We start from the raw sequence: 27,977 nt of genomic DNA on the forward strand, positions 1-27,977 counted from the left end.
TCTGGTCACTTTGTGATGGAACATAATGGATGATAATGCAAGGAAAAGAATGTGTATATATATGCGTGTGTATAAATGGGTCACTTTGCTATAAAATAGATACTGACAGAACATTGTAAATCAACTATAATAGAAAAAATAAAAATCTTAAAAAAAGAAAAAAAAAGAATTAATGAAACTGAAAACAGAAAAAAAAAATGAATTGAAGAACTGGATCAATAAAACTGACAAATCTCTAAAATGACTGGAAAAAAAGAAGACACAAATGAATATCAGCAATGAAACAGGGGATATCACTACAGACCATGCAGACACGGAAAGATTAAGTGAATACTATGAACAACTCTACAAACATAAATTTGACAACTCAGACAATATAGATCCCTTAGATCTATAAATAGATCTTGAAAAACACAAACTGCTACAAGTCTTCTAACATGATGTGAATTTCAATAACCACACAACTACAAAGGAAACTGACTTTGTAATTTTAAAAAGCTCCTGAAAGGGTATCTCTGGGCCCAGATAATCACACTGAAAAATTCTACCAAACATTTAAAAAATTAACATCAATTTTACATAATCTTATCCACCAAGTAGATGAGAAATTCTTCTCGATATTCTATGAAGCTAGTGTTACCCTGATGCCAAAATCAAACTAAATAGTACAAAATAAGAAAACTACATGGAGACTAAACAACATGCTACTAAAAAACCAGTGGGTCGGAGTTCCCGTCGTGGCGCAGTGGTTAACGAATCCGACTAGGAACCATGAGGTTGCGGGTTCGGTCCCTGTCCTTGCTCAGTGGGTTAACAATCCGGCGTTGCCGTGAGCTGTGGTGTAGGTTGCAGACGCGGCTCAGATCTGGCGTTGCTGTGGCTCTGGCGTAGGCCGGTGGCTACAGCTCCGATTCAACCCCTAGCCAGGGAACCTCCATATGCCGCGGGAGCGGCCCAAGAAATAGCAACAACAACAACAACAACAGACAAAAGACAAAAAATAAATAAATAAATAAAAAACCAGTGGGTCAATGAGGAAATCAAGAAGGAAATGATGAACAGTATGGAGGGGCCTTAGAAAATTATACGTAGAACTACCATATGACCCAGCAATCCTACTCTTGGGCATATATCCATACAAAACTCTACTTTAAAAGACACATGTACCCACATGTTCATTGCAGCACTATTCACAATAGCCAAGACATGGAATCAACCCAAATGTTCACTGACAGATGATTGGATTAGGAAGATGTGGTATATATACGCAATGGAATACTACTCGGCCATAAAAAGAACAAAATAATGCCATTTACAACAACATGGATGGAACTAGAGAATCTCATCCTGAGTGAAGTAAGTCAGAAAGAGAAAGACAAATACTGTATGATACCACTTATATCTGGAATCTAACATATGGCACAAATGAACCTTTCCACAGAAAAGAAAATCATGGACTTGGAGAATAGACTGGTGGTTGCCAAGGGGGGAAAGGGAGGGATGGGAAGGGACTGGGAGCTTGGGGTAAACAGATGCAGAATTTTGCCTTCGGGATGGATTAGCAATGGGATCCTGCTGTGTAGCACCAGGAACTCTGTCTAGTCAATTATGATGGAACACATAATGTGAAAAAAAAGAATGTATACATGTATGTGTAATTGGGTCACCATGCTGTGCAATAGAAAAAATATATATATAAAGAAATAAAAAAAGGGAAAAAAAAAAGAAAACTACAGATGAACTTCTCATGAACATAGATGCAAATAATCATTAAAATTCTAGCAAAGAGAATTCAGCATTTAATATTTGTTTAAAAAATTATATACCATGATCAAGTGTGGCTTATTCAAAAGGTGCAAGGCTGGTTGAATATTCCAAAATTAATTAATGTAATTCATTGCATTAACAGACTAAAGAAGAAAAATCATAGGATGATATCAATTGATGCAGAAAATGCATTTGGCAACATTTGACACTCATTCATAATAAAAACTCCTAAAAAATAGAATAAAGGGAAACTTCCTTACCTTGATTAAAAACAGCTACAAAATAATTTACAACTAACCATTAAGGCCTGAATGTTTTTGGCCCCTATAGTTGGAATCCAGGGGTGAATGTCATCTCTCCCTGCTCTTTTTCAACACAGTGCTGTAAGTTCTAGCCATAGCAATAAAACGAGGATGGGAAATAAAAGGCTAACAGATCAAAAGAGAAGAAATAAAACTGTTCCTATTTGCAGATGACATGATGGTTTACATAGAAAATTCCAAGGAATCTACCAAAAACTAGAACTAATAAGTGAGTTCAGCAAGGATAAAGGGCAAACATACATGAATCAACTATATTTCTATATACTAGTAATAAACTTGCAGGTAATAAAATTTAAAAATAAAACTATTTATAATTAAAAAGAAATATTTATAGGTACAAATATAATAAAACATGTATAGATTTTACATTCTGAAAACCTCACAAGGCTGAGGTAAGAAATCAAAGATCAAAGTAAATGGAGAGACATACTGCATTTGTGGATTGGTATATTCAATGCAGTCAAGAAATCAATTCTCCCCAAACTGATAAACATTTTTTTTTTTTTTGACTATATCTGTGGCATGTGGAAGTTCTAGGGATCAAACCTGTACCACAACAGTGACCCGAGCCACAGCAGTGACAATGCTAGATCCTTAATCCACTGAGCTACGAGGGAACTCTGATAAACATGTTTAATGAAATTCCTATCAAAATCCCAGCAAGATTCTTTGTAGATATAAACATTATCCTAAAGTTAATATGGAAAGTTAAGGAAACTAGAATAGTTGAAACAATTTCATAAAAGAAGAATAAAGTGGGGAAAAAAATCAGTCCATACAACTTCAAGACTTATTATATAGTTACATTAATCAAGACTGTGTGGTATTGGTGGAGGAATAGACAAAGATCAATACAGACAACCCAGAAACAAACCCACATGAACAGGATCGACTGACTTTTGGCAAAGGCACAAAAACAGTCCAATGGAGGAAAAGCAGCCTTTCAACAGTCAGTGCTGAAACAATTGGTCACCTTAAGCAAAATAGTAAGTGCTCCAAGTTTCACATCTTATGTAAAAATCAACTCAAAATGGACTTAATATAAAACTATTAAAACTTTAGAAAGATGTAAAAGAGACCAAGATATAGGCAAACAGTTAGTTACATTTGAAACCAAAGTACAATCTATAAAAGGAAAAAAATAAATTAGACTGTCAAAAGTAAAAACTACTGCTCTGTGAAAAACCTATTAAGAGGATGAAAAGACAAGCTATATTTTGGGAGAAAATATTTGCCAACTGGGCATCTAACATAGGATTGGTATCTAGAATATGTAAAGAGTTAATAAAATAATGTTTAACATTATTTTAATAATGTTCAACACTAATAAAATAATGTTGAACATTATTAAATGTTAAATGAACCAGCTTTTGGTTTCATTGATTTTTCTCTATTGTTTTTCTATTTTCCACTTCACTGACTTCATTTCTGATCTTTACATTTTCCTTTCTTCTACTTCTGGTTTCATTTGCTTTTCTTTTTACAGTGTGTTAAGGTAGATGCTGAAGTTATACATTTTAGGCATTTCTTTTCTTCCAGTATAAGCATGGAGTGCTGTAAATTTGACTCTAAGTACAGCTTTAAGGAGACATCTCATAAGTGTTATGCAATGTTTTTATTTTCATACAGTTCAAAGACAATTTCTTTTTCTTTCTTTCTTTCTTTTTTTTTTTTTTTTTCCGTCTTTTGTCTTTTTGGGGCCGCACACAGCATATGGCAGTTCCCAGGCTAGGGGTCTAATTGGAGCTGAAGCTGCCGGCCTATACCACAGTCACAGCAATGCAGGATCCGAGCCGCCATCTGCAACCTACACCACAGCTCATTGCAATGCAGGATCCTTAACCCACTGAGCAAGGCCAGGGATCGAACCCGCAACCACGTGGTTCCTAGTCAGATTCGTTTCCACTGTGCCACGATGGGAACTCCCAAAGACACTTTCTAATCTCCTTTGGCTTTTTTTCTCTTTGACCCAATGGACTATTTAGAAGTTTTTTAGATTACAATTATTTGGGAATTTTCCAGGAAGCTGTTATCAATTCTAATTTAATTTCATTGTGGCTAGTGAAAATATTTTGCCTGACTTAAATCCTATAAAATTTATTAAGCCTTGTTTTATTGGATGGAATAATGTCTGTATTGGGAGATATTCTGTGTGTGCTTGAAAAAATACATATTCTGCTATTGTGGGTGAAGTGTTCTATAAACGTTAAATAGGTCAAGTTAGTGAACAGTGTTATTCAGGTATTATTTATACTTCTCCCATCAATTATTGACTTGTGTTGAAATCTCTGACTAAATATGTAGATTTTTTTATTCACAAGTATTTTCTCTGGTAGTTCTAACATTTTGCTTCATATATTTTAAATTTTGTTATTAGATGCATACAAACTTAGCATTCTTATGTCCATCTGACTGATGCTTTTAGCATATGACAAACAAAACCCTCTTTATCCCTCATAGTTTTTAGTTTTGAAATCTACTTGATTGATCTTAAAATAGTCACTATTTTTTTGCCCACACCTGGGGCATATGGAAGTTCCCAGACCAGGGATCAAATCTGATCCAGAGCTGTGACTTATGCCACAGCTCTTAGACCAGGGATCGAACTGGTGCCTCTGCAAAGGCAAGCCAGATCATTAACCAACTGCTCCAGAGCAGGAACTCCCTAAAATAGTCACTTAAACTTTTGCTTGAAAAGCTGTCTTTTAAAAAGACAATAAATCCAGATCAACTACATAAATATGTAAAAAAAAAAAGTTATGAGAAACTAAGCATATAAAACCAGCTCTGGGAATAATTTTCTCTTCCATTTAGGAATGATAGATAATAAATCCACTGACTAGATTATATAGAGAAATTAGTTCTAGAATTCAGGATTTTTTTCCTAGTCATTTACCCTTAGGAACTAGAAGTAGTGATAACTAGAAGATATAAGAATTCAAGCACAGGAGTTCCCACAGTGGCTCAAGCACAGAGGCAAAAGATTCTTTCAATGGTTCAGTGTTTCTAAACTACCCACTATTAAAATTATGCCACTTCTATTTATTGAGGCTCCTTCTGAAACAGGGTGTTGAAATAGAAGGCAAGAAAGTCCTTATGTACTTTAGCACTTAAATTTTGTAATGATCAACAAGAATGGTGGTCCCTTGTTAACAAACAGGAATCAGAGGTTATGATTCAGTGTTTAGAGACAGCTTTAGGACGGTATGGAAGACTCATCCTTGCAGTACTAGCATGCTCAGTTACTAGATCTTTGTTTGCATATCTGTCACCAGGTTATAGCTACTCCCACTTTTAAATACCTGACTAGGTGGTTCCAAACCTAGAGCCATTAATCTAAATTTACTACTTCCTCTTGCGTCTTCACTCGGCAAATATCTTTTGTAGCTACCTTTAAAAAGTATATTTTGAGCCAAATACAGTCTTTCCTCCAATTACCCTGTGGATTCATTTAAGCACTGATTTTATAAGTCAGTCTGGTTCTAGCAGCTACCAAAGGGATGGAGAAAGATTTACAGCAATATGCAAATACATGAATGGGGCATTTTCTCCTATACAGTTTTCAGTGTAAACCATTTTTACAGAAAATCAAGGATGAATTTAACATAATCTCTCCTAAACAAAACAAAAATCCCTCAAACTTGTCAAAATAGAACATTTCTGCACTGAGCTAAAAGAATATTATTAAATATTAAGAGATGAGATATGAGGAAAGGGCTATCTTCTAGTTATAGGCAAATTACTGATTAATATTAAATAACACTAGATAAACTGAATGAGAAAAATTCAATACTCTTGAATTTCTTTGGTCTTTTGTAAACAGTAAGATTGTTTTAGCTTGACTATATGCATACTCTAACATAAACTATTCCTGAAATATTTGCTACTACCAGTTACAATCCCAAAAGCAAGTCTTCAGGAAGTTCAAAGCACAGTATAAAACATTAATAATCTTAAAATCATAGTACCACTAGACACTAAGTATGTTCTACATATACATGCACATACAGTGAGTCAGTGAGAGCTTATTATTCTTGTTTGCATTGTTTGATCTTTTTCAGTTCATAGTACCGGTGTTATAATTTTCTAAGGTCTCAGTAAAATAAGACAACAGTGCTTGTTCCACCATGTCAAGGTCTGCTCTTACATTTTCTAATTTGTGTCAATAATTGATTATGATGTAGTGATTTACATTAAAAAATGATATATTTGTCATTTAGACTTGTTTTCAATGAACAATATTAAATCATTTAAAATATGCAATATAATAGAAGCAAATATACACAGAGACAAAATAGAAAACAGAGCTTATACATTTCACCCTCTTCCCTTTCATGTCTCAATTTCATAATAGCAGAACAACTAATTATAAAAGTACACTAAAAATTACTTGCTTTCTCCTGGCTCACTATTTTTATTCTATCATTAAAAAAAAAAAAAACCCACCATATTCAAGAATGTTGCTGCAAGAGCTCTCTATAAAATATTACAAGAGCACAGTATAAAACCATGGAAGGAGTCCCCAGAACTACCTAAAGGATGTAGGATAAGAACTCACACCCAACCGGTATTTCATCCTCACTCTTTCAGAGATTCTGAGCAATAACAGAAGTATCAATGGAAGTAACAACCACAACCTCTAGTCTCCCCTTCCCCTCTTAGGAATCAATCTACAATTTATTTGGGTAGGGGTCACTGGGCTTCCATTAGGTGACCATGATATAAATACGGATTCCTTCTATAATACTTTATTACTGGAATCTGTACGACATACTGGAATGAGCACTGTCCTGAGTGGGAGTCATGAGACTTTGAAACAAATTCTGAGCCTTTAAGTGACTATGGTCAAGTGTATCTTTTTAAGGAAAAAAAAAAAAAAATTCATCAGCAGTCATTCTCAGTGTGACCTTACAGGAAAGTTGATGCTAATAAGGGAGATTTACAACTACTCCCTATCCTGGAGGTTATGTTAACTCCCTCACCTTTCTCTAAAAGTGGATTTGTCCCAGGTCTTCTGATTGAAAATCACCTCTGGAATGAACCACTATTCAAGATGGAAGTGTACTTTATCCTTCAACACAGCTGTGGTGAGGAAAGAAAGGGCAGGAACCAGGAGACTGAGTCATCTCCAAGGTAGGAGAGCAGGACTATTTGTCTTAAAGATTCTTTCTCATTCTAAAGTTTTATGCACTTATTTAAAAACAAAACAAAACAAAACAAAACAAAAAACCCAAAAAATAGGGCAGTATAGATGGATGGTGAGGAAAGCGTCTTTGTGGAATTAAGGATCTTAGGCTTTCTCTCCTAGAATCTTTTGTTGTGCTTCTGTGTGACCTGGTTGTTCTCTATGCCTGGTGTAGCTGTTCTTCTGGGATCCTACAAATTTCCCTTCTTATCTTTCTGATTTCTTGTGTTCCTTGTCTTCCTTTTTTTCAGTCTACTCCCTTACTTTGGTAGAGCTTACTCACTCCATAGGTTTTCTAAGAAAGGCTAAGTGAGAGGTAAGTGTTTTGTGAGACTTTTTGAATGACTGACAATGTCTTTATACTACTTTCACACTTGGTTGATAATTTAGTTGGGTATACCATTCTAATTTGGATATAATTTTCCTTCAAAAATTTTAAAGCACTATTCTCATCTACTGCTAGAGGTATAAAACTATTCTGATTCTTGATCTTTCACCCATGACCTGTTTTATCCTCAACTCTGGAAGGCTGGGTTTATATCTTCTTGTTTCCTATTATGAAGTTTCATAATGTGTGCCTTTGTGTGGGTCTGTTTTTAACACTGTGCCTGGTACTTGGCAAACCTTTTCATCTGGAAACTAATTCTTCAATTCTTGAAACTTTTTTTGTTTCCTCTTTTTTGGGACTCATTTGAATGTAGTACTTCCTAGAATGACCCCTCAATTGTCTTATCTTTTTTCCCTTATTTTGCTCTTAGTTTTCTCTAGCTTTATCTTTGCCCTATCAAGTTTTTCAATATCTGCTTCTCTTTTAGTTTCCAAAATCTCTTTTACTGTTTTTGTTCTTTTTATAGTATATTATTCATGTTTCATGCATCCTGTATCTTGTCTTTCTATAAAACTAAATATTAACTATTTCTGTTGCTTTCTTTTCCCTGGAAGACTGTATTTTTCAAGTTGATTTGTTTTGTTTTGTTTTGTTTTTAGTTTTGGTATTACATGTGAGAATCTTTCCTCTGAAATTTAGTGCTCCTTCACTGTCTAAAAGCTGACTGGAAACTTGTAGCAAGCAAAACTTGGAAATCTAGACTTCACCAGCAATTTGGTGAGGACTTGTCTTTGAAGAATACCTAATGTCAGTATCCTTATTTCTTTCTGCCTGGGCGATGTCTGGGAACCAAACCGATGAGGATGGCTAGAAGGTTCTCATCGTCCTGTAGCTAATCTTCTAACTTTGCTACTTTGATTTGTGTTTGGTGTGTCCGTGTTTAAAGACCCTTTACTTTAGCCTGTCTAGAAAACAGAACAGTGGCAGTCTGCTGAGCGACAGGGCTTCACAGAGTAGGGAGTGGGAACAAAGCATCTGTTTCAGACTTTTAACCAATCCCTCTGCTTTTAGTCTTACAAACATTCTCACTTCTGAGGATACTCATTATCAAGACTTTTGGGGGTTTCAAAGTGTATAAGTGGGTTATCCTCAGCTTTTCACAATGCTAAAGGATTGGGCTCCCTCAAGGGTGCAGTCCATTATCACTAGCACATATGCTTTTCAGTAAAACTTTATTACTCTCATTTTCTTTGTTCTCATGGGTTTGTCTTAAAAAAAACTTCTACTATCATTTTAATGTTGTTTAAGGAGGGAGCAAAAGTAAATGTGTATATTCAAACAGCTGTCTTTACCTGGAAGTTGTATATACTTATATACACAACTCATATATACTGCTACTCGTTTGCTTTCTTTGAGGCTCTATTCCTCTTCTGCCTTCTCGTCTTGTCCTAGTACTCTAGCATTTGATTTTTTCACTTACTTTCACTGGACATAATATGGAAAGCTTAAAATTTTTTTAAGTGTTTGTTGTTCTCTAATGATCAAAAAAAAAAAAAAGTTTAACCTTTTTGTATCTCTCTTACCTCATGCCTAAACCTGTATCTCATACATTGCATTTTGCTTCTTTGTGACATCTACATATGGCATTTTGTAGTTTACAAAATATTTTCACAGACAGCATCACATTTTATCCCTATAAACCACACTGCAAAGGTAGGTAATTTTATATACAAGATGGAAAACAAATGGTTTGTCTAAAATCTGTTCTTTTTGAGAGGAAAGGAAGATACCCCAGGAAAGAAAGAGGGTAACTTGGTCAAATATCTTTATAAACATGCTAACAACGGACTTCTTGGAAACAAATTAATAGTGTTTGCTAGCCAGAGAATCCTTTTTTGGGGGGAGAGGTGTGGTGGTTAAATAACATAAATTATTGGTTTGTTTAAAATTGTTTATGGTAAATACCTGGTTTGTTTAAAATTGTTTATGGTAAATAATCCTGGAATCTAGGGATTTATGAAGCATGGCTCCTTGACAAATATAACTGTTTGGATATAAAATTGAGACTTGCAAGATGAAAATGACTTTCTTTTGTGCAAGTAATGTAGAAAGAAAGCTTTTATGTAAACCTTTGCCAGAGGGGACACCTGGGGGTGGTATTGGTAGTCCCAGAACTCTTATTACTTTTCCCTTCCTTATAATTACATGTATACTTGAAATTACAGCTGACCCCTGAACAACATAGGGGTTAGGGATGCTGCCCCTCTGTGCAGTCCAAAATCCAAGTGTAACTTACAGCTGGCCCTCCATATATGTGGTCCTCCATATCCATGGTTCTGCATCTGCATATTCAACCAACTGCAGCTTGTATAGTACTATAGTTTCTATTATTGAAAAAAATCTGCAGAAAAGTGGACCCATGCAGTTCAAATCCCTGTTGCTGAAGGAACAACTGGACTAGTAAAGCTTGACACTACTAAGATCTCTGATTTGAATGAGTATGATGTAACCACCTGATCTTTGTATTATCCCACAAGGAAATTGAGGTTCAGCATGGTTAAGTGACTTGGTAAAAGTTACATGCTAAAAAGTAGTCAAATATGGCTGGGAACCAAATCTTAAATCAGACTCTTTGTACCATGTGACACACTCTACTGAGATGGAAAAACAAATCAAAATAGAACCTGGGTTATGGAATCAGAAAGAGACTTACCTATTGGTTTCACCACTGACCAACTGTTTGACTTTGGGCAAATTATTTACAATGTTCAAAGCCTATTCTCATACCTATGCAGTACTTCTTATTTAAGATGCAAAAGTTATCTTAATGAAAATCCAGTAGAACGACAGACATGATATGATACAGAAAACCATTTAGAAACATTTTTAAAGGATAGAGGGGGAAAAGTATTGCTTACTTTTTTCTTGTAATGCCTGCAATTTATTCAGTTCTTCATTCTCTTCATCACTCTCTTCACTGCTTGTGCTGCTAACATCCAAAACTATGTCCCTTTTTGGGTCTACTCGGAGAAAATTGCGGCATTCAAAAGTCAGGTGACCAGCTATATAAAACAAACAAACAAAAAAGGTGAATGACAAAATTACTGGTACATATTTTCTGTTGTGTCACATCATAGTAAGCAACAAGTTACAATTTTAATAATAAATGTTTAGTTTTAACTTTTATTCAGTAAGTGGCTTTTTTCTTTTTTTCTTTTCTTTATAATAGGTTAATTCAATAAGCATTTTTTTGGAGGAGAGCTACTTCTTATGGATTTCAGTATATTGAATTATGGTATTTTCCCTTTCAATACACTAAAGAAAATACTCTCAATTCAGGATTTTATTTTATTATTTTTAAATTTTTATTTATTTATTTTAGTGCTTAATTTTAATTAAAATTGATCATCTAGATAAAGAACAGGACTAGAATAGTGTTTACAATCAACTTCTGAAAAATCACATATATATATAAAGGAAATAAAAGAGGCCAGCAGAAGTGGGAAAAAGGTGCAGCTTGTATTATTGCACTTGGATGAAATACGCTGTTCAGGCTAGCATAATACTTTGTCCACAGGACGCTGGGAAGAGGAGCTAAACAGGGGACAAACCCCAGGGTAGTATTTATTCTGGATTCTCCAGTTTGCTCAAAAATATTTGGTATTTTTGAAACGTTAAGCTAGAGCTCTTTACAAAAAGGACTGTGTCTTCACATGTTTTAGTTACAGCCAGGCCCTGCATTCCAAATCTTATGCAAGTTTAACGGACAGCTCTACCTCACGTAATGAAACATCTGTGACGTCAAAACCACCCAGTGCCACAGGCCATGGAAAGTGGGGAAGGGAATGAATTTCTACTTTACACAATTTTATACAGTAATACCATGGCTACAGCTTACCCTTCTCAAGCGCTCTTCATTTTGGTCATTTATATCAGGAGATGAGGAAAAAGTGACAGTGAGCTGAGTACACATGGACACTAAAAGCAATTCCTAGGCTACCGGTAGAAAATAAAATTTGAAAAAGTCCCCTGTCACATTCACAAAGGTGGCATATGCGTATGGGTAAGAAAAAGGCTGTAAACTTATAGGAAAGATAAACTCTGGCTTCTAACAAATTACAAAATTCATTTTGCCTTTACCCTTGAGTGTTTTAAAGAAAAATGTAAACCAAGTGGCCTAAAAAACAAACTTATCCTCCTAAGTTACCAAAAAAACACACTTATCCTCCTAAGCCGAGGAATGACCTCAGAGTTTGGCCTGTGCTAGTTTTATTTTCAAGTTTTCTCTGAGTTTGTCCATGAACTCAAATGTATCCAAGTAGTCAGAATGTTGCACGTTGGGTAAACCTTTAACACAAGCAGCCAAGTCCTTGGTCATGAAGCCAGCCTCAACAGTCTCAATACAGACTTCTTTCAAAGCCTTTGCAAAGATGCTGAGCTCTTTATTGTTATCAGAATTAGCTCTGTGGGCTAGCCCTCTGGTCCAGGCAAAACTGGAAGCAATGGCATTGGTGGACATCTCCTGTCCTTTCTGGTACATATGGTAGTGACGTGTTACAGTCTCGTGGGCAGCCTCAGCTTCTACTGTCCTGCCATCTGGACAAACCAGCACACTGGTCATCATGCCAAGAGAGCCATAACCTTGGGCCATGGAGTCCGACTGCACTTTGCCATCATAGTTTTTACAGGTCCAGATGAAGCTTCCCTCTGATTTTGTAGCTTGGGCCACCATGTAATCAATGAGCCGGTGCCCATATCAGATCTTCTGAGCTTCAAACTGAGACTTCTACTGCTTGTCATATATCTCCTGAAAGATGTCTTTAAAATGTCCATCATATTTCTTCAGGATAGTATTTTTAGTGCTCAGATACAGGGGCCAACTCTTGGACAGATCCATCTGGAAAGAACTGTATGCAAAATCTTCGACTGACTTATCTTGATTGTACATCCACATAACAATACCACAACAGTCTGTGAAGTCATGTACCACATATGTCATTTTGGGGGATCCATTGCTTGGTGTGTAGGATATCTCTACTTTTCCAGGCCCAGGAGCAACAAAATGTGTTGCTCTGTATTGATCCCTGTAAGCATGACAACCTATGATGATGGGTTTTACCCAGCCACTCACAAGCCAAGGAATATTTTTGCAGATAATAGCTTCCCAAAAGACAGTGCCACCCAGGATATTTCAGATGGTGCCATTTTGTAATTTCCACATTTGTTTCAACTTGAACTCCTCCACTCTCTTCTCATTGGGGGTGATGGTGGCACACTTGACACCAGCACTGTATTTCTTTACAGCTTCTGCAGCATCTTTGGTGACCTGGTCATTGGTGGCATCACGATTCTCTATGCTTAAGTCATAGCTTGCAGGTCCAATTCCATGTAGGGAAAAATGAGTTTCTCTTTAATCAATTCCCAAATAATTCGAGTCATTTCATCTTTTTGCATCTCTACCACAGAACCACCTTGGATTTCTTGAGACATTTTAACTTTGATAGACCTTTACAACTTCTTATCACTCCAACTCTTCTCAATCTTGCAGACTCAGCTGAGGGCAGTTTACCTCCTGCAGGGGAATGTACCCTGGCGATGACCCGGGACAGCCACAGCCACTCACAGACTCAACCCCACAAGCGCACACTCAGGCAATCCCAGCTGTACTCCAGCTGTTTCGGCTTCTTGCACAGCCACAGCAGAAACAAAGAGCCGGCATCCAATTCAGGATTTTCTATTTCATTCCACTCCCATACCTTTTTCCTTATCAGCTTGACTACTATACTCATGTAATTACATAGCTTTTATCTAATTAAAGGGGCCGTAATAACAATTTAATGTGTTCTCTGAAAGAACACCTAAAATTTAAATTCTGACATCATTCACCCCTACAGATTCTCCCTATAAGAAAACAACAGTTATCTACTCATGCATGATGAAATTTTAAAAAGATCAAATACTAAAAACACCAGAAAAGTACAGAAAATAATACCTAAGTGCCTATAACCCACATGTTAACACTTTGTCATATTCACTTACATTTTTTCTAAAGGGAAAGGCTTCCATGTGTGCACCAATACGCAAACACACACACAAAGTTGGAGAGCTTGCACTATCCTATGGAACCCTGATCTAATTCCATTCCATTCTTTCTGTCTTCAGAAGTTGATAACTGAAGCTGGTGTCTATCTTTCCCAAACATCATACTGTATCATTATTTTTTTTTTTAACATAAACTCAATTATACTTACCTGTGTTTCTACAACTTGTTTCTGTCATTCAATATTATGTTTTGTGATATATATATATATTATGTAATTATCCAATTTCATCTGATGAATAATATTCCATTATATAAAAATATATTTATCCTTTCTACTACTGATAGGATCTTAGGTTGCTCCTAGTATTTTGTTATTATGAGTAATGCTGAAATGAGCACCTATGCATGTCTCTGAGTACACATGCCACCATGGCTTCTCTAAGGCAATAGCTTTCAAAATTTTTTGACTAGGACTGACTGATGGTAAAAAATAACAACATAACCAAGTAAAACTCACATACACATTCATATACAAATACACACTTGCCCACAAAAATTAAACAAAAATTACATGCAGCATTATTACATTTGATATTAGAAAAAAATCCAATACCAATAGTAATGAATAATTCAATTCCCAAACCACTAAAGACTCACTAATGTGCTAGAATTTATTTCTAGTTCTCTCCTCCTTGAGGATGAAGTCCTTTGGAAGTTCTAGATTTATAAACGAGCATCTCCTATTAGAGTACCAATTTTGAGCAGGGATCTGCACCTTGCCTTTATTTTATGCACCCTAACAATCCATGAAAATAGAAGTTGAAGAACCCTGGGTTCAGCAAACACCCTTAAGACTTAACAATTTCTGCTTTCCTTTGGCTATTGTCATCCAAGTATTTTTTTTAATTAAAACATGTCATTAAATTTTATTTTTTCCACGGTATAGCATGGGGACCAAGTTACACATACATGTATACATAATTTTTCCTCTCATTGTCATGTCATGATGTAAGTATCTAGACATAGTTCTCAGTGCCACATAGCAGGATCTCATTGCTAACCCATTCCAAAAGCAATAGTTTGCATCTGTTAACCCCAAACTCCTGACCCCTCCCACTAGCTCCCCCCACCCCAGGCAACCACAAGTCTATTCTCCAAGTTCATGATTTTCTTTTCTGTGGAAAGGTTCATTTGTGCTGTATATTAGATTCTAGATATAAGTGATATCATATGGTATTTGTCTTTCTCTTTCTGACTTACTCCACTAAGTCTGAGAGTCTCTAGTTCCATCCATGTTGCTGCAAATGGCATTATTTCGTTCTTTTTTATGGCCGAGTAGTAGTCCATTGTGTGTATATACCACATCTTCCGAATCCAATTGTCTGCCGTGGACATTTGGGTTGTTTCCATGTCTTGGCTATTGTGAATAGAGCTACAATGAACATGCGGGTGCATGTGTCTTTTTTAAGGAAAGTTTGGTCCGTATATATGTCCAAGAGTGGGGTTCCTGGGTCATATGGAAGTTCTATGTATAGATATCTAAGGTATCTCCAAACGGTTCTCCATAGTGGCTGTACCAGTTGACATTCCCACCAACAGTGCAGGAGGGTTCCCTTTTCTCCACAGCCCCTCCAGCACTTGTTATTTGTGGACTTATAAATGATGGCCATTCTGACTGGTGGGAGGTGGTATCTCATGGCAGTTTTGATTAGCATTTCTCTAATAATCAGTGATGTTGAGCATTTTTTCATGTGTTTGTTGCAAATCTCTACATCTTCCTTGGAGAAATGTCTATTCAGGTCTTTTGCCCATTTTTCCATTGGGTTGTTGGCGTTTTTGCTGTTGAGTTGTATAAGTTGCTTATATAGTCTAGAGATTAAGCCCTTGTCAGCTGCATCATTTGAAACTATTTTCTCCCATTCTGTAAGTTGTCTTTTTGTTCTCTTTTTGATTTCCTTTGCTATGCAAAATCTTGTCAGTTTGATTAGGTCTCACTGGTTTATTTTTGGTTTTATTTCTGTTGCTTTGGGAGACTGACCTGAGAAAATATTCCTAAAATTGATTTCAGAGTATTCTTAATTCTTTATCATATCTAATACATATTACATATTTGTTTACAGAGAGTGACATTCTACCATACTGCTGGAAACAAGTTATCTTTGTTGCAACTTCTTTCCAAATCAATCATTCAGAAGTGTTCTTTTTAGTTTCCAAACATAAGGAGTTTTCAGACTATACTTTTGTTGTTTTCTAAATTTATTACACTGTTGTCAGAGAATTAAGTCTGTGTGAAATCAGTTATTTAGTATTTGCTGACATTTCTTTTATCACCCACCGTGTAGTAAATCAATGCAAAATGTTGGTAGGTATTTTTTTTTTTTTTTTTGTCTTTTTGCTATTTCTTGGGCTGCTCCCTTGGCATATGGAGGTTCCCAGTCTAGGGGTCGAATTGGACCTGTAGCCACCGGCCTATGCCAGAGCCACAGCAACACGGGATCGGAGCCGTGTCTGCAAACTACACCACAGCTCACAGCAATGCCGGATTGTTAACCCACTGGGCAGGGACGGAAACCGAAACTTCCTGGTTCCTAGTCGGATTCGTTAACCACTGTACCATGATGGGAACTCCTGGTATGTATTTTAAAAGAATATGTATCACTATTTGTTGAAGAGGGTTCTATGTCTTTTTTTTTGTTCAAATCTCCATCTTACTTTTTTGTCTAATAATTTCTGATAGCATAATTTTAAGTACCTTTATCACTAGAGATTTGTCAATTTCTCCTGAGTACAGTTTCTGTTATACATTTTTTGAGATTAATAAGCACAGTCAAAAATCATTCTTTTATCTTCTTGTTGATGGTTTTTTAATCTTTTTATCCCTAGGACTGCTCTTGCCTCAAAAATCTGATATTATGATTATTCCACTAGTGCTCTTTTGGTTATTATTAAATTATATGAAGTTGTCATTTTTGTGAGTCAAACAGCTGAATATCAACAATATCCAACCGAATACCTATCTGCTCTTTTTTCCCATGCCTTTTTTTTTAATTTTCCATGTTATTTTTACCTTTTACATAGTTTCACTAATGATGACATGTAGCTAAACTAACTTTTTAAAGTTTAATTTGATACCAGCCCAATTTTTCATGTTAATTTCTTTCTTTTTCTTTTTCTTTTTTTGGAGGGGAGGTGTCTACTTATGGCTACCTGCACAGCAAATGGAATTTCCCAGGCTAGGGGTTGAATCAGAGCTGTAGCTGCCATCTTAGGCTACAGCCATAGGAATGTGGGGTTCAAGCTAAACCCATGTCTGCAACTTATACCAAAGCTCAGGTCAATGCTGGATCCTTAACCTACTGAGCGAGTCCAGGGATCAAACCCGCAGCCTCATGGATACTAGTTGGATTCATTACTGCTGAGCCATGTTAATTTCTTGTCTTCGAAAAATAGTTCCTGCCTCAAATGTGGTATAAGCTTGGGCTGGCTGCCAATTCTGGAGTATTCGAGTATTCTTTTTCTTCTAGTTATCATTGTACAGGAACTTAAACGCACAGTAAATTTTCTAATCACTTTCCTTAGACAGAGATGGAATTTTTCTAATCTCTGCTTCACAGCTTTTTTTTTTTTTTTTTTTTTTTGCGGAATCTGGCTTTAACCAAGAGCCTCTATTGTAGACATGCCACCATACCATAGGGTCTAAAGCTTCATTCTGTTTCCCATAAAATTCTACCCAGTAGGCCTATGGACCTCACTGTTTTAAACTATCATTGCCTGTTCTGGCTTTGAACTCCTTTTCCTTTCCAATACCTGGGTAATTCCCTTTAATTCTCATTTTTTTCTTTTTTTTGTAGGGCCCTGGTACATTATATGGAAGCTCCCAGGATAGGGGCTGAATCGGAGCTGCAGTTTGCAGCAACACCAGATCCTTAACCCACTGAGTGAGGTCAGGGATGGAACCCATATCCTCATGAACACTATGTTGGGTTCTCAACCCCCTGAGCCACAATGGCAACTCTCTCCCTTTACTTGTTTTAAGCTGGATTATTTTTATTATTATTGTTATTCCATTTTCCTCCAGTATCTCTATGTGTTTAGAACAGAAAGGAGGGCTTTCTATGTTGTTTCAGCTTGCCATTTTGATCAGAACTCCTGATATAGCAAATTATATGTTATTTAACCATAATTTTTTAAAATGGGGGAAAAAAGGACTATGGCCTAGTGTAAAGTCTTACAAATAACCACATTTCAATTTTCAGTTTTCCCACTTAATAACAGAGTAATCCTCTTCAGCCTGTGTTCTGATTTGTAACAATAACAATAATCACTAAAAACAATTTTGAGAAATTACTATGGCAAACCACAGGATCTAAAATTTGTACTAATTTAACTTTCATAACTCTATGAAACTAAATACTCAAGCACAGAGTAGTTAAGTAACTTGTCTCAGTCACACAGCTGCCAGTTACGGTTTATACCTTGGCAATCAGGTGCCAGACCAATGGTCTCAAGGTTCATAAAAATGGAGACTATGAAACCTACTTCACAGGGAGATTTTAGGAATGTTAAGTGCAATGAATTATATCTTTCAACTGCTTAGTGAAGACCCTAGCACCTAGATATTCAATACACAGTACCAGGTTCTTACCATTTATCATACCAGTAAAAGCAAAGTCTTCTTCTCCCTTGTCCTCATTCAAGGAGTGGCTAAGATGGCAACTCTAAGTGTCAAGTAAAAATAAAACCTACAGTTCCATTTAGATTGTGCAGTTAAAATTCTGTCAATACATACAAAGAACTTGTTTTGTAATTAGGGTGTCATTACATTTCTTTCTTGGCCTACAGTGTACAGACCAGGCTAACAATTGCTAATTTTAACAGGCTTTGACTCTACATAAAATCTTTGGTTTTGAGAACATAAAAACTGCATTATAAACATCTGAATTCTTAATCTAGTTAATTCCCTCAAACTTCACTTCCCTATCATTTTGGTTTCTATATCTTCTCCCTGAAGTCTCATCCTCATATTGCTCTTTTTTTTTTTTTTTTTTTTTTGTCTTTTGAGGGCCTCGCCCGCCCGTGGCTTATGGAGGTTCCCAGGCTAGGAGTCTAATCGGAGCTACAGCTGCTGGCCTACACCACAGCCACAGCAATGCTGGATCCTTAACCCACCAAGTGAGGCCAAGGATTGAACCTGCAATTTCATGGTTCTTGGTCAGATTTATTTCTGCTGTGCCATGATGGAAACTCCTTCATATTGCTCTTTCTGTTCCTCTGCCCTAACCAATTATCCCTCCTCTTTCTCCCAATCTTTTTATGATTACTTCTAAACATGCAATCCCTGGTGGACAAACTGTGCTACCAGTTCAGAGTGCTCCACCACTTTTTTTTTTTTTTTTTTTGTCTTTTTGCCATTTCTTGGGCCGCTCCCTGGGCATATGGAGATTCCCAGGCTAGGGGTCCAATCGGAGCTGTAGTCTCCGGCCTACGCCAGAGCCACAGCAACGCGGGATCCGAGCCGCATCTGCAACCTACACCACAGCTCACGGCGCACCGGATCCTTAACCCACTGAGCAAGGGCAGGGACCGAACCCGAAACCTCATGGTTCCTAGTCGGATTTGTTAACCACTGCGCCACGACGGGAACTCCTTTTTTTTTTTAAAGCAGTAGTTGGTTCTTTGCTGAAGACACTTCTCTACAGCTCACCTCAGTATTATCCGTATCCTCCAGGCTTCTCAACACTGTTCCAAATAGTCCCCTACTCTCTCATGCAGACCTCTGCTGCTGTGTAATAGCCTCGAGCCACTGAAATTGTTGAAATCTGCTCACACTAGCTCTTTACTTTAAGCCCTTCCATAAACCTGGGTGGACAGTCCGTGTGTGGGGATGGATTTTTCAGTTCCTTGACCCTTTACTTTTTTTTTTTTTGTCTTTTCCAGGGCTGCTCCCGAAGCATGTGGAGGTTCCCAGGCTAGGGGTCTAATCGGAGCTGTAGCTGCCGGCCACAGCCACAGCCACAGCAATGCCAGATCTAAGCCATGTCTTCGACCTGCACCACAGCTCATGGCAATGCCGGATCCTTGACCCACTGAGCAAGGCCAGGGATGGAACCTGCAACCTCATGGTTCCTAGTCGGATTCATTACCACTGCGCCATGATGGGAACTCCTCCTTAACCCTTTAGATGCCATAGCCACACCATGCTCCTCATCATCACCTGGAACTGTTCCATGCCTGAAATTTTAAACACCAATATTATATTTTGACTATACTTTTATCTTTATAGCTTTCTTATTCCCTTTTAATCATGCATAGATCTGACTCTTAACCTAAGATTTTCAGTCACTTAATATTTTCATTTTTCTCTTAGTCTATCAAACCTCTCATTCTTGATCATCTGAACACTCTTTTATAAGCCTCACTGACTCTTTTATATTCTTATTCCTCTACTGTACTTCTCTGCAAAACAACTAATCTGGGTCAAAGCTACCCTTTTGTGGGTTGTCCCTACCCTTGAGCAGCCAAGCAATGCATCAATATAACCGCTCCTTCATGGATGTGAGCACAGACACAAGTTAACTATTTCCTTTTTTATTTGTCCTTGGTCAACTTCCTCTCCTACTTTCCTTAATGACTTTTCCAAACTAATGCCTGACTTAAGTCATTCTTGGACCATTCAATGCCCACTCAATGCCTCTCCCACAAACAGATAATCCTGTCTCCTAATTTACAAAGAAAATTAAGATTACCAGGCAGCATCTCCTACTCTGTCTCCTCACATGAAAACAACCATACCTTTTCTCATCTATTTTCTTCCAAACTTAAGAGGTATCCTTGTCATACCTCTTATGAGAAACTCTCATAACCTCTGTTTCCACTATCTACAAGATCTCTAATATCCCCTCAGTCTATATAATCATCTTATATCTTAAATATAAAATACTCCATTATCCCATATTCCCTTCTAGGAATTATTCAGTATGTTCCTGCTATGGTCTGAAAGTCTGTGTCTACCAAAGTTTGTGTGTTGAAATTCTAATCTGCAAAGGTGATGGTAGTAATAGGTGGGGCCTTTGGAAGGTGATCATGTCCTAAGGGTGGTACTCTCATGAATAGGATTAGTGTCTTCTAAAAGAGACTCCAAAGAGATCCCTAGCCCCTTACTCCAACTGAGGATACAATAAGTCTGTGACCTGGAAAAGGGCTTTCGTCTGACCATGCTGGCACCCTATCTCAGACTTCCAGCTTCTAAAGCTGTGAGCAAGAAATTTCTGTTGCAGATTGTATTCTTTTGTTATAGCACACCAGATGGACTAAGACAGTACACTGCTTTTCTCACGTAAAATTTCTGAAAAATAGAGACAACATAGGCCTTCTCCACCTTTTTATCCCTCACTATTCAATGAGGCATACTGAATCTACACAGTTTCATGACCTATAATTCTACTTAATCTTATCTTGCTAAGGTAAGCAAATCACTCTATCTAGAAAACCCAATGAACATTTTCAATCCATTTGTTATAAATCTTATCTGTGATACCTGTCAATTTTTCCTCAATCATGAAAACATTTACTTCTTCAGCTTCTATGATGTGCCCAATTCTGCTTTTCCACTGTACCTTCCTGCTCACTTTTTCTTAAGCTCATGACTATTTTACTCTATCTGTTGATATTTTACTCCACCAAGAGTGTTATTTATTGCTTCAAAAGTTGTTTACATGGTATCATGTAGGCCAAAAAATATAAATGTGGGGGGGGGGGGAAGTAGTCATTTCCATGAAACAAAGCTGTACTTCTGGAAAGACTTGATTTAGATGAACTGCTCTTAGAAGGCAGTTTTCAAATTAGAAATTGGTAAGAAAGCTGGAAAAGATATGGGAAAAAAACCTAAAACAATGAGAAAAGGCACCTTTTTCCTCACAGGGGGTGCTGTTGGCATTCTGGGTTAGATAATTCTTCATTGTCTAGGACTGCCCTACACACTGAAGGATGTTTATAATCCTGAGGTCCTACATATTAAATATTATACTTCTCTTTTCCAGTATGACAGCTCGCAAGGGAAAATTCAAACAAACAAACAAAATCTTCACAAATTTCCAGGGAAGCAGTATCACCTCTAGTTGAGAACTAATGTTAGAAGGATTCTGCACTCAGATTTCTTTACAAGTATCTTAACTTCTTTTTCATCTTTGAAGAAATAAACTATGAAAAGTAGAAAATATAGGAAGCTCCCCTGTGGCACAGCAGGTTATAGATCCTGCCCAGGCAACTTCCACTTGCTGCGGGTGTGGCAAAAAAAATAAATAAATAAAAAAGGAAAAAAAGATTTCAGATACAATATCCACTCAGAAGACGACTATAACACCAATTAGTAGACCCACAGGCAAAGAAAAGGTCGTGACTGTGTATCAATAGATGAGCATTTTTAAGTTAAATAAAATATGTTCTATTTCCTGCTGTTGTAAGTGAATGTTCAGCTACTGAGTCTACTATACTGAAGCTCTTTTAAGCATGTTTTCTGAGAACTATCATAACTACCTGAGACATTTATTGCATGGACAAAGGCTTAGTGTCCTTGTAGCTTTAAAGTATTCAGAAGTTGCCAACTCCAAATAAACTTCAAATAAAAACTCATTACAGAAACAACCATTTTTCTAATTTTGCTGAGGAAATTCTGCCATGAAAAAGTAAGATCCATGTTATCTAGCAACACATTTATGTTTAGCTTGAAACTTTAAAAAAACTATATGACAGCTACTGAAACATACTAACAATGAAATATTCTTCAATCAAGTATTAAAATTTTAAAAATTGTACAATCTAAACCATTCTTTTCACAATAAGAGACAATACTCTTTTAAAACTGACAAATACTCAAATTTTTAGGGATTAAAAACATTTCAAAGGGTTTTGTTGACCTTTCTCTTACCTTTACAGGCAATACAAAGATTATGGCTTCTGAATAACAGTTAATCTTAAAATGTAGTTTCTATTAGAAAGACATGTACATTAATAAGACTTTCATCTCTACCAACAGTAAGATGTAAATTTCATGCAGAATGCAGTATTACTTTTTCCACAGGAGACAAGTTAGAAATTATTTATAACTTAATCATCAAATCAAAAGACCTGAAAATTTTATGTTTTAGGGCTGCATCTGCAGCATATGGAAGTTCCCAGGCTAGGGGTCGATCAGAGCTGTAGCTGCTGGCCTGTGCCACAGCCACAGCAACATGAGATCCGAGCCATGTCTGCAACCTACACCACAGCTTACGGCAATGCCAGATCCTTAACCCACTGAGTGAGGCCAGGGACTGAACTCACATCCTCACAGAAACTTAATCCACTGAGCCACAATGGGAACTCCCTGAATAATGTTAATAGTTTGCAAACTATTACACTTAGACTGGATAAGCAATCAAGTCCTGCTGTATAGCATAGAAAACAATATCCACTCTCTTGGGATAGAACATGATAGAAGATAGTCTGAGAAAAATAATATATATACATATATATATGTACGAATGGGTCACTATGCTGTATAGCAGAAATTGGCACACCACTGTAAATCAACTATTTTTAATTTTAAAAAGCGATCTGAATAATATAGCAGAAGACCCTATACTTGGAAAGACAATACTGTCAGAACTGTTTGCTTACTTGGCTTCTCTAAAAAAAGTAAATTACTACAGATGCTTCCATTATTATCTAAAATAAAATAGCAGTGAAGAAACTAGATCAACAAATACTCTATTTCTAAAAAAGTAATTTTAATTGATTTACTACGTCTTTTTTTTTTTTTTCTATGGCCACGGCCACAGCATATGGAAGTTCCTGGGGCAGGGATTGAATCCAAGCTGCAGCTGTGAACTTTGTCAAAGTTGTGGCAATGCAGGATCCTTTAACCCACTGCACTGGGCCAGGAATCGAACCTGTGCCTCTGCAGTGACCCGAGCCACTGCAACTGATTTCTTAACCAGCTGTGCCACAGTGGGAACTCCAGCTTTACTGCAAGTCTTAAGTTAAAATAAGTCTAAGTAGCTGAACTGATATTAGTAGACAGACTGGGAAATCCATTCTAGATTTTGAAATGAGTATAGCATTTATATATATAATACTTTGTCTTTTTTAAATGTTAAAAATTCAAACAATCTATTATTAAGTGCATCATACACACTAGAGGTGTATATAAAATGGATATTTACAGTTGAAAGAGAATTACTAACTATCTGCATATTCACATCTCAGGTTAAGATACAGACTGCAACCAGAACCTTAACTAATCTTGTGTGTGCCTCTCCCCCAGAGAACCACTAGCCTCACTTATGTATGTCTTCTTTGCTTATCTTTGTAGTTTTGCTCCTTATGTATGTACTCCTAATCTTGGGTAAATCAATGAAATTAGCAAGGATTGAAAGAATTTAAACCAAGTAGAAATATAAGCAAATTTTAAAAAGAGAAAGTATTTCATTATACTCAGAGCTTGCATGCAAGCTCATTCTTCAGGAGTTTTTACTTATATGAAAGATACGTATACTTATATATCCACTTTTACTAGCTGAGCAAGCTTCAATAGAGCCAGGTTTCAGCTTTTGCTTGGAGGCACATGACCTGGTTTCCCAGCATGCATTTATTTTTATCCCTTCTGATAGAGATTTATGTTGCAAGTTCTCTTTTATTATGTGTTCTTGTATGGAAAACTTTTTTTTCAAATTATATTTATTTTGTTACAAAATAACTGCTATGAATTGGAGTTGTAACAATGCAGGCTCATTTGCATGTTCTCTGAACAACTTAGAAAGAACCATAATGCTACAATTAGAGCTGTTTTCAAGGCTTTAGGAATTTACATTTACCTAGAGAAATCATATTTGCTTACGTAAGTACTAATTTAGACTACATAATTGCATATTTCTTTTTCTTTGGCTATGCATGAGGCATACTGAAGTTCCCAGGCCAGGGATCATAGCAGTAACCTGAGCCACAGCAGTGACAATGCTGAATCCTTAACTGCCAGGCCACCAGGGAACTCCCATTATCACGTATGTTGAAGTTTACTTTTCCATTCCATTCATCATAGTGGAGATTGTTTAAATCATGTTTTTGCCAGTGAGAAGAAATTCTGGGGCCAATTTCACCCTTACCAAGACTTAACTCACAAATAGGAAGCCTTTCATATATAGTTTTCATTGTTTTCCCCTCTTCATCTGGTACCTACAAGGGTAAGGAATAATAGAACAAGTATCTATGTACTTCTTTTTTTGGCGTGCCCATGGCAGGTGGAAGTTCCTGGACCAGGGAGCAAATCTGCACCACAGCAATGACCCAAGCTGCTGCAGTGACAATGTGGGATCTTTAACCCACTGCACCATAGGCGAATTCCTCTATGTATTTTTTCGGGGAATATACCTTCTCCAGACTTCTGAATCTACTTTACTTGTACTCCACAATATCTCTGCTAGTCACCAGCAATGTAGCCACCTGTGACCACGTCTATAGTAGAAGAGAAAAATGAGTATTTAGTGCTGACAGAGGGATTTCTGAATTATTTACAAACCTGAGCTATTCAGGGCTAAAGAACTACACTCAGGGCCCTAAAATCAGGATGTTAAATTATATTGCCCCAAAAGGTAAAGATTCACTGCACAAATGCTATTATTTAATTTACTTACGGTAGCCACATTTTTTACAGCCTGCTCGAACATTGTCCTTGTTGCAACCTGAAATACAATTGGGTAACATTTTAGGAGATATATAAACAAGTTAAAAATGCTTCATCACATGGAGAAGCTAAGAAAACCACTTCTAGTAGAATTTACTTCTTAAAAATATAATCATCCCTGACCTAACTTAGGAAGAGTACTCAATTATTATAATTGTTATAAATCATTGGAAAAGCCAATTTACTCAAATTATTTCCTTGACAAATACTTAAAGAACACATTTTTTTTTCTCTAATTCAAAAGAATTCAGTAACATAGTCAAAAGCATCAACAATCCAGGAATCCCATAGTACTGCAGAAGAAATTCCAGACTACTTAGGCTGTCTGACAAATGCAAAATAATTGACTAGATATATATGTAAACATTCAGGTTAACAAATGTTTTTCTGCTTTCTCTTAGAGGAAAAAAAAATTCTATTTTGTTTAAAAAGGAAATAGTGAAATTCCAGAAAAAATACTTTAATTGCTGGGTATTAAAAAAAGAAACATCTCAGTTCGGCACTTACATTTTGACAAGAGAAAATAAACCAATCACACATTCAGTCTGATCAATGTTTAGAAGTATTTATAGTATCTCTATATAATTAATGGTACATGCAGGTAATATTGAAGATACAAATAACAGATGAAATAAATTAAAGCTGACTTTTTGTGATAAGATACACATAACATAAATGTTTACCATTTTAACCAGTTCAGTGGCATTAAGTATAGTCACAATGTTATACAATATCACACAATTTTCAAAACCTCCCAGTTACTGTACCCATTAAACAATAATTGTCTGTTTCCCTTTCCCTCTAGCCCTGGTAATCTCTATTCTGCTTTCTATCTCTTTGCATTTGCCTATTCTGGGTACCTCATACAAGTGGAATCATACAGTGTTTTTTTTTTTGTGCCTGGCTTATTTAACCTAGCATAATGTTTTCAAGGTTTATCCATATTGTGGCATACACCAGAATAGTATTCTTTTTATAACTGAATAATATTCCATTGAAAATATGTGTCTTTATATATACACATGTATATATGTATATTTATGTATATGTGTGTGTATAGATAGATAAATAGATACAGGTATATATCTGAAACTGACTTTAACCTCCAACAAGGGCTTCCATTGACCACTCAGGGGCCAGTACAGTGTTACTCTATTTCCTTAATGAAGGGCATCTAACTCCTAAACCTTTCAAATTAAGATATCTTAGTTTAATGATACAGTACATTTAGTGCAAATACAGCTAATTTTATTTATTTATTTATTTTTATTTTTTGTCTTTTGTTCTTTTAGGGCCTCACCAGTGGCATATGGAGATTCCCAGGCTAGGGGTCAAATCAGAGGTGTAGCTGCCAGCCTACGCCAGAGCCACAGCAAGGCCAGATGCAAGCTGCATCTGCAACCTACACCACAGTTCATAGCAACGCCGGATCCTTAACCCACTGAGCAAGGCCAGGGATCAAGCCTGCAACCTCATGGTTCCTAGTTGGATTCGTTTGTGCTGCACCATGAAGAGAACTCCAAATACAGCTAATGTGAAAAGAAAGATAATTTCAAACCATTTCTTTAATTTTATAGAGTCGAATATTAGTCATTTCCCCTAAAATATATTATCCAGTTGTTCTAGTAAAAATACAGTCAATTCTGCTACACTGTTTGTTTTAAAAACATAAACATAATATATGAGAGGAAACAATTTGAGCCGTGTGTCCATGAAACATACAAGGTGAATACAGAAAACTGCATCCATTTGCCCAAAGCCTCAAAACACACAGACATATCTCAAAACTTCCTAGCGACCTCAGTTCACCAGAGTGCTGTGAGCAGTACCCATCTACACCTGGTGTTACAACTTCCCACCTGATTTTGTATCATCACCTTCCTACATTACTTCAGAATAACTCACAAGCTGCAATTCTTTTGAACTCCACTTCCACAGCAAACTTCAGATTTTTCAAAGGTTGAAGTGCCTCATTTATTCTAGTATTTATGTATCTTTTAATGAACTAACATGTGCAAATAGGTCCCTATGATTTTTTTTTTAATGTATCACTGATGAAGTTTTTGAATGTTGTCCCCCAACCTCATTTTTTTCATAAACCTGTGGGTTTTATTGCAGGGTGTAGAAACACACATGTTGCACTGTACCACAACTGTGGAATAAAACTGGATTCATAATAAAATCAGGCTCTTTCATTATGAAATAACTGCATGTTGGGAAAAAAAAAAAAAAACTCAGAGAATCCTGGTCAATGTTAGGTTTGTTCCCATAGAAACCACAGACACTGAGTAACACCGAACAAAACTGCTAAATGCACCATTACCACTCCTACAACAAACTAAAAATGTTTTAAGGGACAGATTCAAAACGATCTCATCTCAGCATATATTAGAAATTAGGCCATTTTTGACTAAGGACATTGGTAAAACTCATCATTCAAGTATCTCATATTTTTAGAATGAGCAAAATATGAAAGTTTTTCAGAGCAGTTCATCTTTAACAAGGTTGTAATTTTCACATGGAAGGGAAATATAACCAGAACTCTAAATAATTTCATGTCAGCTACTTCCTCATCAGTTTTTGGTTAAGTTAGGATTTCAAGCTTCATTTGT

At 36.5% G+C, this 27,977-nt stretch overlaps 1 protein-coding gene and 1 pseudogene across 7 annotated transcripts in view; both read right to left on the reverse strand.

Moving 5' to 3' along the window:
• SREK1IP1 (SREK1 interacting protein 1) overlaps positions 1-27,977 on the reverse strand; it is a 469,058-nt gene that overhangs the window by 431,280 nt on the left and 9,801 nt on the right. For all 7 annotated transcript variants that reach the window (XR_014831456.1, XR_014831455.1, XR_014831454.1 and 4 more), the window contains exons 2-3: positions 25,316-25,363; positions 10,522-10,665 (exon numbers count right to left, since the gene is read on the reverse strand). Coding sequence is in view for 4 of the 7 variants with exons in the window: in XM_021076777.2 (XP_020932436.1) it covers positions 10,522-10,665; positions 25,316-25,363 (192 nt within the window). In the remaining 3 variants the exon portion in view is untranslated. The remainder of the gene's footprint in view (positions 1-10,521; positions 10,666-25,315; positions 25,364-27,977) is intronic.
• Positions 11,769-13,200, reverse strand: LOC106506513 (isocitrate dehydrogenase [NADP] cytoplasmic pseudogene; annotated as a pseudogene).

Source organism: Sus scrofa, chromosome 16 (assembly GCF_054392235.1).
Source record: "Sus scrofa isolate SSC_HxYL_T2T_F1_AM1 chromosome 16, Sscrofa_HxYL_maternal_Yorkshire_Landrace_v2.0, whole genome shotgun sequence".
Classification (NCBI taxonomy): domain Eukaryota; kingdom Metazoa; phylum Chordata; class Mammalia; order Artiodactyla; family Suidae; genus Sus; species Sus scrofa.